General features: G+C 49.5%; 1 protein-coding gene across 1 annotated transcript in view; it reads left to right on the top strand.

Moving 5' to 3' along the window:
• Positions 1–2,961: 2,961 nt before the first annotated feature.
• The window catches only part of LOC112135770 (complement C1r subcomponent-like), a gene marked incomplete at its 5' end in the record, with an annotated part of 31,457 nt that continues 22,534 nt past the window's right edge, over positions 2,962–11,884 (top strand). The window contains 9 exon segments of the mRNA XM_054527790.1: positions 2,962–3,228; positions 7,507–7,564; positions 7,567–7,698; positions 8,010–8,156; positions 8,255–8,451; positions 8,751–8,898; positions 9,006–9,127; positions 11,234–11,312; positions 11,675–11,830. Of these exon segments, the coding sequence (XP_054383765.1) occupies positions 2,962–3,228; positions 7,507–7,564; positions 7,567–7,698; positions 8,010–8,156; positions 8,255–8,451; positions 8,751–8,898; positions 9,006–9,127; positions 11,234–11,312; positions 11,675–11,830 (1,306 nt within the window).

The following is an 11,884-nucleotide window of genomic DNA, read 5'->3' as shown; positions in this document are numbered from 1 at the left end:
CTCTATTTGCTGAGTTTTGTTTAATGAGCATGAAACATTTTTATTTTGCTTATTTTTATAATTAAAAAAATGATATGAGTTTCTCCATACCAAGGCAAAAATATATATATACACCTATATTTATATATGTACGTCTAGATCTATACCTACATCTCCATCGCTGTCTCTAGGTCTAGAGAGAGAGATACAGACGATGAGATAGAGAGAGAGAGAGAGAGAGAGGGAGGTTAGAGATACAGATGATGGACATAGATGAGCTAGTGATAGAGACATATCCACAGAGGAAAACCTACCTCTACTTTAAGAGAGAAATCCTTTTCCCAAGAATCAAATCCAAAAGGAGCAAATACTGTAACAGACAAGGTCTTCAATACTTGTTTTAAAACAAATGCAGCAACATTCATATGCATTTTTTTCCTTCTTGGTACAAGTCAAGGACGTAACAAAAATGTGTGAGTAAAGGTTATTGTGAATGGTTGGGCAGAGTGGAGACAGGGCTGGGACTGAGCTAATGACGTCCAGGTTTGCCGCTCCCCAAGCCTGTTGCACAATGCCAACGCAGAACTGAGAATCCCTAGGATGGATGGAAGAGCTTCAGCTAAGACTTACCTCCTTACCTGTTCCCTCTGCCTCCATTATGAACATACAGTGCATGCGCGCACGCACGCACACACACGCGCACACACACACACACACACTGCTGCTAGGATATTAATGTGCAGTTTGTTAGATGAGATTCCCCTTCCTTCTCATCCTCTGATTTGGTCCTTTTCCTTCTCCCCTATCTTTTGTCTTTCCTGATCTAGCAAGGCTATGGATCATATGCTGATCCCATCACAGACTAGCCCTCCGTTAGGTTCAGTCCTCAGCTCTGACACACAGGCCTGCTGGAGAAACCCTCCAAGCATTGGTGGATCTTGCACCTTCTGTGTGCCTGCTGTCTAACTACTGATGACGTGGTCACTGCCTGATGGGGAACTGCATCAGCTCTGTGAATTCTTGCAATCTATTGCCTGGGAAAGTGTCTTGCACATTAAACAGGTAGCCCATAAATGGATGAAGGGGAGTGGGGGCAGAAGGGTGGAGGTTGGAGGGATTCATCTAATAAGGGAAACAAGCAGAACAGCCTACAAAGGCTTAAGAACGCAGAGGCCTGCTCTGCAGCCCAAGCCCCTCTGTGGGATGAAGTGCCATCAGATATTTGGTGCCACAGAGAGTTGAAGAAGAAAGGCTTCCAAAAACAGTAAAATTGTTTTTTATTTATTTTAATTTTTAGAGACAACTTCTCACTATGTTGCCCAGGCTGGTTTCGAACTCCTGGGCTCAAGAGATCTTCCTACTCTGGCCTCGCAAAGTGCTGGGATCACAGGCATGAGCCACCACACATGGCCAAGAGCAAAATTTTTAAAGCAGGACATTATGGCCTGATGGACAGGAGAGACGAGGGTCCCTCCTCCCTCCCAGGGGCCTGGCTTCATCTCAGAAAAACCGAGTCCCTCTTGCTCCACACCTACACCCTTAGCTTCAGCCCTGGCAGTTATGTTAAGCAGAAGCTGAGGAGATGGGGACATTTTACCCCCTTCCCAGCTGCCCCAGAGGGTCTCAAACCCAGGGCTGATTTCAGGTTGCCCTGACATGGCCATCCCTATTCTATGTCCAAGTGTCATTCATGGCTAAAGCAGGCCAGGGCCCCAGGGCAACAAAACTCCTCTGTCTTCTGCCCGCTCCCACGTGCCCTCCTCTGCCCCAGTGTTCCTATCATTACGTCCCGGGCATGGAAACCCGGGCCATTCTTGGACCAGGGCTGTGGGCTGAATGAGGGCAGGAAGATCCGGGTCAATGGGAAAGGACAGCCCAGAAAAGAGAATTCACCACAACCTGTGGTCTCCCACTGCTTTGGTAGGAACCTTGTAAACACAGCAGCAGCCCCCAGGAAAGTCTTGGAAGAAAGGAGAAGCTGATCAGATTTAGAGACTGAGGCATCTAGAGGGCCTCCAACCGAAGGCTCCCCTGGCCCTAAAAAGTCAGACTCCCATCTCCTTAGCCCTTTCCCTCACAAACCAGCAGGTGGCACCACCAACAGGGATTTCAAAACCAAAATTAAACTAAAGTGGAAACTCAGATCTTTTGTTTATGCAAATAGTTCATTCCCTCCAACATTCCTCCGGGAATGGTCCCCCCTCCACTCCACAGAAAACCCTCCCCTCCCTGCTGTGCGTGACGCAGCCTCCCTCTGCACACAGTGCACGAAGACGCTGTCAGGAGAGCCCAGGATTCAACACGGGCCTTGAGAAATGTAAGGGTGATGGGCACCCAGGTGGGAGGGAGAAGCTGGGGGAGAAGCCAGGGCATGGGAGGCAATTCAGGGAGACAGGAACACCCTTCTCTCTTCACACACCTCATCAATCCCACTGTGCACACGCGTGGACACACACAACACACGCCCCATCCCTCCTCCTAGGGATCAGAGGAGACCTTATACATAGAAGCTCGTGCCATGGTCCTTTCTTGCCTCTGGGCTCATGGCAGGGAGCAGCGAGAGGAGGGGACCCCTTGCCCAGGAGGGGACACTCTGTGCCTGTGTACCACACTCCACAGATGGTTTCTCCCAGATGCTCTTGCTGAACCTGTGGGAGCACTTTCAGAGATCCACAGGTGGAAACCCTCACCCTCCATTAACTGGTCCCAAGCCAGTCCTATTCCTGGAAGGGGAAGGGAGGGATGGGAGCGGGCAGGGGAAGAGGCTGGAAAGGGAGTGTGAGGGGAGTGTGGTGGCCTCTGGACTGGACGCTGCCCTGGGGAGTGACAACTATGCAGCAGCTGCACAGGCCATCCTCCCCACCCACGCACCCCTGCTGAGAACATGTCTGTGAGGTCCAGTGTGGGCAGAAAGGAGAATGCCCAGCGGTATAGCCATCTCATCCCCTGCCACGGCCACTGCCCACCTGACAAGAGTACTGAACCCCTCCAGCTCCAGACACTCTCTTTTGTTTCAGCAGGTGGCTCTTGCACCTCCTGGCATCAGCACTGTTCCACAGGGCAAGAGACCCCATTCTCATCCCTCAGAAGTTATTTGGGGAGGTGACTTCTCCTCTGTTCCCCAAGCCTTACCCCAACAACTTTGAAACAACCACTGTGATCACAGTCCCCACAGGATACAGGGTGAAGCTCGTCTTCCAGCAGTTTGACCTGGAGCCTTCTGAAGGCTGCTTCTATGATTACGTCAAGGTAGGGGCAGCATGGGCGGGCGGAGCGGAGACAAAACTGGGCCCTCTGGGATCTGGGACCTGTATGGCATGCACAACCCCAGACACAGCCCAGCCCCACAAGAGCTGATGGCCAACGGCCTCTATGAGAGCCCGGGGATGCCCTGGATGGGTGCTCACTGGTGTAGAGGCCCTCGGTGAGCACTGAGGGGAGAAGCACAGAGAAGGAAAGGGACAGAACCCACTCAGGAAATTCACCATCCACTGAGTCAGGAAAACCTTCCCCATCAGCTGTCTAGCTGAGAGTCTTTGGGAAACCACCGTGCCTCAGCTTCCCTGTCTCCAAGGAAATGATTGACATGGCTGCCTGCTTCAACAGGAACACAGGGACGTGAGGAGGAGAAATGTGGGCTCTGGCAGCACGGGAATAGCCTTCAGCAAGGACAGTGTGCTCAGAACCCTCACCTCTGTGACAACCAAGGGTACCTTCCTGAGCCCGTCTTTCTATATCCAATAAAAATGAGATTCAGGACCCAAGCAGAGCCCGGGAAGGTCCAATAACTACCATTCCCAGGAGACACCTGGAGGTATGCACAACTAACATTGTGGCTGACTGCCAGTTACTACTTGAGACCATCACTACAACAGTTACTAACGTTACTACTTGAGACCATCATTATGATACTGAACAAAGGAGGACAAACATAGAAATGAAAACTTAAGACAAAGGAAACTGTTTTAAAGAAACAGACCAGGGAAGAAGAAGAGGGCTCCCTGCTTCTAGTGAGCAAAGGCAGCAGACGCCGAGCTTCCACAGCCCTTCGTATTTATTGGGTAGAATGAGCAGGGAGGAGGAAGTAAAGATTGGTCAGCTACTTGATTGATCACACGTTCATATTATTACTAACAGGCTTCAGATATGCCCTGTAGATAATCACAAGAAACACTACGCTTGGGGCATGACTGCCCTCAGCATTCCTTCAGAGCGGCAGACGCAGTGTGTCAGTTTGCCAACATCCTGCATTTATGAGAACAGTTTGCTGTTTACTCATATTGCCTCCAGTGGTATACTGAGTTGATCACCACCCTCACTTTTTCAGCCTCCAACATCTTTTTAATTGAGTAAAGGCAATTCCAGGCTGTGCAGCCTTGGTTAGTGGTTTTTTCCATCTTCACATTCAGATTCAACTGGCTCATGGCTCGCACTGCAGGAGCCGGGCCCACAGCTGGGATACATGGGTCTCTCCAGTCTCTGGTTCCATGGCCTCACACACCTTGAGGGCACCCACACAGTTTGTTCATTTTCTGTGAAAACACAAGCATACCCTGTCCCCACATTAGTAAATCATCCGAAACAAAAGCAAAGGCTTTTGTGGCTGTAGCTGGGAGGCATGCTGTTACTGAAGCATCTGCTCCACAAGCTGTAACTCAGCTTCAGCCTCTTTGGTTAATGACTGCGGGGTAAAACATTCCACTGATAATGAGACAGGCTCTTCCCAATCAACAGAAGGCACAGAGAAAGCAAATCAAGGCTTATCTTCTCGTGCAATAGCACAGCAAAGATAACAATCTTCAAGATCTATTACCACGAGAGACCAATCTCTTGCTCCCATATCCATAAGCCCATAAAACTTATTTCTTCAATTTACACTGCACAAGTGGGTCTATTAGATGCTGTGAGTTGTGATAGATAAATTTCCCATGTAGTTGTACTTCCAAATCCCTGATTCCCTTGTTTCTCCTTTCGTGGAGAAGGGTGCAATTTACAGGGAATAAGCAACAGTTGAGCAATATATTCTCCCTGGTTCAAAAATGCAAAGATCTTATGCCATTACCATCTGAATTTCTCCTTTGTAATCCAAATCAACAACTCCTGGAACCATAGCAATGCCCTGTAAGTTAAGACGACTTTTGCCTAAAATTAACCCCATGTTTCCTCTTGGCAAAGGTCCCCAAAACTAGTGGGAATCTTGGTGGGTTTTTCTCCTCCAACTAACGTAACTCGTTCTCTGAGGGAGAGCTAATCCTGCACTTACAGGTGTTTCTGCTACTGGAGGGAGCTGGAGTCAATGAGCCTCCAGAAACCCACCCCTGAAAAGGAGTTGTGGCCCGGACGGGGAATGCCCTCATTGTTTGAGGTGCCCAGGTCCAGGCCCCCTTCTCGTTTCCCTACCCAGGGGTGGGGGTGCCGTTTTGATGCAACTTTGAGCAGTATTGATTAGCCCAGATTTCCTTTATTGCAATAAGAGTAAAGTCCTAGCATTTTTTTCTGTTGAGAGGGGAACTGTGTTATAAGATCCCTTCTGCCCAGAGGTCTGACAGCATTCTCCTTTAAAACATCCAATTTTTCTACATTTACAACACTTTCTCACTTTAGGGCTCAATCCTTGGCTTCCTTTAGATCTGTCAGCTACCAAATTAGCCATTGCCCGAGTCAACACTGCAGAGCAATGAAGCTCTGTTCCTACATCTTGACAAGCTGAGAAAACCTCCCAAGTCCTCTGCACATCTCACAGGTGCCAGCGCACGTCCACACAATCTATGAAAACCAAAGCCAAAGTTAACCTTTCTGTAGTCACAAAAGCAGGTGGTACAAGCCAGTTTTCATCCTCTCTCTCCTGTTCACCACCCTCAATAGGTGCCACAAGTAGGTGCAGCAAAAAATTCTCTCAAACCCTGAAATAATAACAAAAAGATGGTACTTACCAAACTCCAAACAAAAGAGAAAAGAAATAACCAATTCTTCCACATGTTACCCTGATTCAAAAACTTCCTGTTCTCTGTACCTCTTTAGAGCACTGACCTTATATTGCTGCTGGCAGACTGGTAACGGTGTTTCTCATTCATCTGGTTGGTTTTAGTTTTTTATGGGCTTTAGTTTTTCTGCTCCAGCAGACCGTCCTCACTCAAGTCCCTATAGGACCCTATCTGTCCCTGCAAGTTTCTGCCAGTCTTTGCTAGTCTTTCTCTATCCCTGTCTTTCCCTGTATGTCCCTATGGTCCCTGTTAGTTCCTGCAAGTTCCTGCAAGTCCCTACCTATCTCTATTTGTCTCTATCTCTATTTATTTCTATTTATTCCTACTTATCTCTATTTGTCCCTGCAGGACTTTTAAGGTTCCTTCAGGTCTCTGCTTGTCCTTGATTGTCCCTGTTTGGGTGCCACTTGTGGCTGACTGCCATGATTACTGCTTGAGACCATCACTACAACAGTTACTAATATTACTATTTGAGTCCATCATTACAAGACTGAACGAAGGAGGACAAATGTAGAAATGAAAACTTAAGACAAAAAGAAACTGTTTTAAAGAAAGAGACCAGGGGAAGAAGAAGAGGGCTCCCCACTTCTAGTGAGCAAAGGCAGCAGACGCCGAGCTTCCACAGCCCTTCGTATTTATTGGGTAGAATGAGCAGGGAGGAGGAGGTAAAGATTGGTCAGCTGCTTGATTGATCACAGGTTCATATTATTACTAATAGGCTTCAGATGTGCCCTGTAGATAATCACAAGAAACACTACGCTTGGGGCATGACTGCCCTCAGCATTCCTTCTGGGCAGCAGACGCAGTGTGTCAGTTTGCCAACATCCTGCATTTATGGGAACAGTTTGCTATTTACTCATACATCCTCCAGTGGTATACTGAGTTGATCACTACCCTCACTCTTTCAGCCTCCAACATAACATGAAAATGGAACGTCTTTCCTGCCCAGAGGACTTGGCGAGTGTGCAGTGTTGGGGGAGGACATTCGGTGGCAGGGGCAAGAAAAGGTTGAGGAGGCTGTGAAGAGGAAGGAAGAGGGATGAGGCCATGCCTCCTGACACTGAGACTGGTGGGCTTCAGGGCTTATGTTCACCCAAGGCCATCAGGAGTCACTAGAGGTATGAATGGTTTGATTAGGCCTAGGTGGAATTGGAAGACAGAAAATAAAGCAGAAATGTCTGGGCTCTGGGAATGAGGGGAGGGTAAAGGCTGGGTACAGACAACCAGGACTCCAGGGGAACAAGCCATAGGAGGAGGTGGGGATGGAGAAGGACCTGAAACCTGCCAGAGGAGCAGAAAACAGGGAAGGGGTGAAGTACCCAGTCCAGGACAACATGTAAAGAGTGAGTCAGTGGGAGACTTGGGAAACAGTTGAAAGTCACATAGGGAAATTTGCAGCAGCTGAGCCCAGCAGGTAGTGACCGGCCGGAGCCATTGTGGTGCATCATTCACTCGGGGCGAGACAAGGAGGACCGTCACTGAGCGACCATGTGCACCACTCCACAACAGGTCTTCTTCCTACCCCCTGTCCTTCTTCCACCAGATCTCTGCTGATAAGAAAAGCCTGGGGAGGTTCTGTGGGCAACTGGGTTCTCCACTGGGCAACCCCCGGGAAAGAAGGAATTTATGTCCCAAGGGAACAAGATGCTGCTGACCTTTCACATGGACAACTCCAATGAGGAGAATGGGACCATCATGTTCTACAAGGGCTTCCTGGCCTACTACCAAGCTGTGGGTGAGTAGCTCCTCAGGGATCCCTTTTCTCTGACCTCAGCCATATTGAATGGGGGCCAAGAAAGGGAATCTTGAAGGCAAAGAAGCTGAAAGCCTGGCTTTCCTTGTTCCTCGCCTCAAGAGAGCTTTTCCTAACGAGGCCTGTCAACCTGGGCTCTGTCCCCATGGAGCAGTCCCCAGAGAGGCCTGGAGGTCCAGGTGGCCTAAAGATGCCTTTGTCTTTAGGCCTCTGGTGAGTGACCTCCCTAAGATCAGAGCCACTACTCAGGTCTCCCAGCAGAAGCTTAACCCTCCTTCCTGAATGCCTTCCAGACCTTGATGAATGTGCTTCCCAGAGCAAATCAGGGGAGGAGGATCCCCAGCCCCAGTGCCAGCACCTGTGTCACAACTACGTTGGAGGCTACTTCTGTTCCTGCCGTCCAGGCTATGAGCTTCAGAAGGACAGGCATTCCTGCCAGGGTGAGCCAGAGTGGTGTGGCAGGGAGGCAGGGGTTGAGCCAGGGCTTCCTGGGCCAGCCAGAGTGCCCCCGTGATGCCCTGCGGCTCTGCTCTCACAGCTGAGTGCAGCAGCGAGCTGTACACGGAGGCATCGGGCTACATCTCCAGCCTGGAGTACCCTCGGTCCTACCCCCCTGATCTGCGCTGCAACTACAGCATCCGGGTGGAGCGGGGCCTCACCCTGCACCTCAAGTTCCTGGAGCCTTTTGAAATTGATGACCACCAGCAAGTACACTGCCCCTATGACCAGCTACAGGTACAGCCGTCCTACCCCTGAAAGACCCCTTCCTCCCCTTCTGTCTGCACTTGGCTCCTCTTGTCCCAACTTCCTCCTGGATCCCCTGGCCAGCTGGGGCAGGAATTGGCCAACATCACCCATGGGCTGGGTAAGTTCCCACACAACTGGAATTGGGTCATGGGGATCCCTTTTCACCTTCCCCTGAAAACACACATAAGGCAGGATTTCATCACCACCACCACCACCCTACTACCCATTTGGCCCTGTGTAAAAAAGTCCAAGCTGAAAAAAAAAAAAAAACCCTCCTCCCCTACTAGATCTATGCCAACGGGAAGAACATTGGCGAGTTCTGTGGGAAGCAAAGGCCCCCCGACCTTGACACCAGCAGCAATGCTGTGGATCTGCTGTTCTTCACAGATGAGTCAGGGGACAGCCGGGGCTGGAAGCTACACTACACCACCGAGAGTAAGGCTCCCTGGAGGCCTCCCTCGATGGCCAGCAATGGAGAAAAGGTGGGAAGAAGGAAGGACAAGTGGCTCTGAAATAAATATGCCCTATGGTCTCCCCAATAGTCATCAAGTGCCCCCAGTCCAAGACCCTAGACGAGTTCACCATCATCCAGAACCTGCAGCCTCAGTACCAGTTCCATGACTACTTCACTGCTACCTGCAAGCAAGGCTACCAGCTCATAGAGGTAAGAGCCCAGGGCTGAGGGGAGAAAGCCGGCCCAGCACCCCAGGAGGAATTCGGGTGGTGGGTTCACAGAGGATTTAGTCTCACCCCAGCTGGAGTCATAGACGTTTCAGCTGGAAGAGTCTCCTGGTCCACCAGCTCACAAACTTGCTGCACACTTAAAACAGAGAGTTTAAAATCCTGGAAGATTGCTTCAGCTCATTCATTCAAGGACCCTGTGAATAGCCACTGCACTCCAGCCTGAGCAATATAGCAAGACTCTGTCTCTAAAAATTAAAAATAAACAAATAAATAAATACTGAAGTCGAGGGCCCCCAACAGAGACCTGATTCCATTGATCTAGAGTAGAGCCTGAGCAACAAGATTATTTAAAGCTACCCAGGTGATTCTAATGCACAGCCAAGTTTGAGAACTATTGCCCTAGTCCAATAACTCAAGAGAGCTGAAGGAACTGAAAAGGCAGGGTAGAGATGTCGTGATTCATCAACATCACATAGCGATTTTGTACGGCAGGGACTAGGACCCCAATCTCCTGCCTCCTGCTCCAGGGCTCTTTTACACATGTTGGTGGTCTCACCCTGGGCCCACCGTCCTGTCCTCAGTTCTGCAGATTCAGGAGGGAATATGGTTTTATCCATTGATCAATCTCACAAAAGCTGTTCTCTGTCTCTCTGGACAGAGACCCAAGACTGGACATCCCATCGTTGTTCAACAGGTCCACAGAGAACACTTAATCAGAATCAAAGAAGAGACCTATGATATGTCCTTAAGTCATAGTTAATTCATTTAATGCACACTTTAAGTGTCTACTGTCAGGCACTGTCCTAGATGTGGGAGGTTCAGTAAAAAGAAACCCACATAGTCACACAGCCTTTGTGGAGCTCACATTTGAATGTTGCATCAAGTCGAGTTCACCTGATGCATTGTTCTTTACTCCAAAGTGCTTCCAGCTCCATCAGAAGGATTGGGTGGGTGTCCTGGGTTCAGAAGAATGGAGACTCACAACCTCTTTGCTCCTATTACAACCCTCCCTTGCCTGCACCACCCACTGCCCTTACTTTTGCATTTGTCATTTCATCATAGAATTTAAAGCAAGTCACACCGTTTCTCACATTACCTACATTTTACTCAGACGTTCTAGTTCTCATACACATTCTCTCACAACCAGGGCTAACTCTATGGAATGATTTTTGGTCTTTTGGGGGTTTTTTTTGTTTTTGAGACAGAGTCTTGCTCTGTCTTCTAGGCAGTGGCATGATCTCAGCTCACTGCGAACTCCGCCTCCCAGGTTCAAGCGATGCTCCTGGATTCAAGCTACTCAGGGGCCTCAGCCACCCGAGTTGCTGGAATTACAGGCATGCACCACCATGCCTGGCTGATTTTTGTATTTTTAGTAGAGACAGGGTTTCTCAATTTTCCCAGATTTGCCTCAAACTCCCGGCCTCAAGTGATCCACCCGCCTTGGTCCCCTAAAGTGCTGGGATTACAGGCGTGAGCCACCACACCTGGCCGATTTTTGGTCTTAATAAAACTCATTCATATTATCCAGTAACTTTTCATTTCAAAGACTGCCATTTCCTAGTCTTGTCACTGCTCAACAGCAACAGCACTTCACATACATCAATGTCTGCAGCACCCTTCAAAGCTACGAGGTGGCCCTAATATTTTAGGGAAGGCCTCTGTCCTTAGGAAAACTGCAACCCAGGAGAGATAAAGTGATGCAGGCCTGGAGGCAGGGGACACCAGCAAGAGAAACATGGTTCTGCCCTGGAGCACAGGCTTTTGTTTTGATACAGAAAACACTCAAACGTGGCTTGTGATTTTTTTAAATTACAAATTGTGGGATTCAATTGGACCTCAGTGGGAACAGGCCACAGTCTAGAGAGAGGATGATAGGGTCTGTCAATTAACCCTGCTCTGACTTGCTGTGGTGTGGCTCAATGCTCCTGTCTGTAATGGGCTGGGGAGCCACATGCATGGGGGAGCTACATCCATGGGGGAGCCAAGAGATGTCTTTGTATTGCTTCCCACTCCTGTGTGGAAAGGGCAGGAAGGGGACCTCCATTGCCTCTTGGCACTGATGGCACCTCTACCCTCTGCTCAACAGGGGAACCAGGTGCTGCACTCTTTCACAGCTGTCTGCCAGGATGATGGCACGTGGCATCGTGCCATGCCCAGATGCAAGAGTAAGTCACAATTCAGGGATATGACCCTGGGGACCTCCCACCTCCTGCCTTGAGGACCTGGGCCAAGAAAGAAAGAGGGGTCCAGACTAAGCCTCATTCTAAGAGACCCTCACCCTGACTTGTCCTTTGATGCCTATGGCCCATCTCAGGAATCAGTGAGCCCTCATCTCAGTGGGATGGATGGGCTCTACCCAGAATTGAATTTCATGCCACCGAACTCCTGTCCATTGCAAGGGCCCTCCCCACTGACTATCTTTTCTAAGCTTCTCAGCCTGCTCTGCGGGTAGACAACTCACAATCTCCCCACTGAAGTTCCAGCACAGTCATTCTCAGCTCTCACCCTGCCCTGTGTTCTCTCCAAGTCAAGGACTGTGGGCAGTCCCGAAACCTGCCTAATGGTGTCTTCCATTACACCACCACAATGGGAATGAACACCTACAAGGCCTGTATCCAGTACTACTGCCATGAGCCATATTACAAGATGCAGACCAGAGCTGGCAGCAGGGAGTCTGAGCAAGGTAGGGACCAATGCAAATGGAAATTTCCTCCCTTCCATCCTATTGGGACATCCT

This window comes from Pongo abelii, chromosome 10 (genome assembly GCF_028885655.2).
Source record: "Pongo abelii isolate AG06213 chromosome 10, NHGRI_mPonAbe1-v2.0_pri, whole genome shotgun sequence".
In the NCBI taxonomy this organism is placed as follows: domain Eukaryota; kingdom Metazoa; phylum Chordata; class Mammalia; order Primates; family Hominidae; genus Pongo; species Pongo abelii.
Note: the sequence above shows the minus strand (reverse complement) of the source record. Positions and strands in the feature narration are given on the sequence as shown.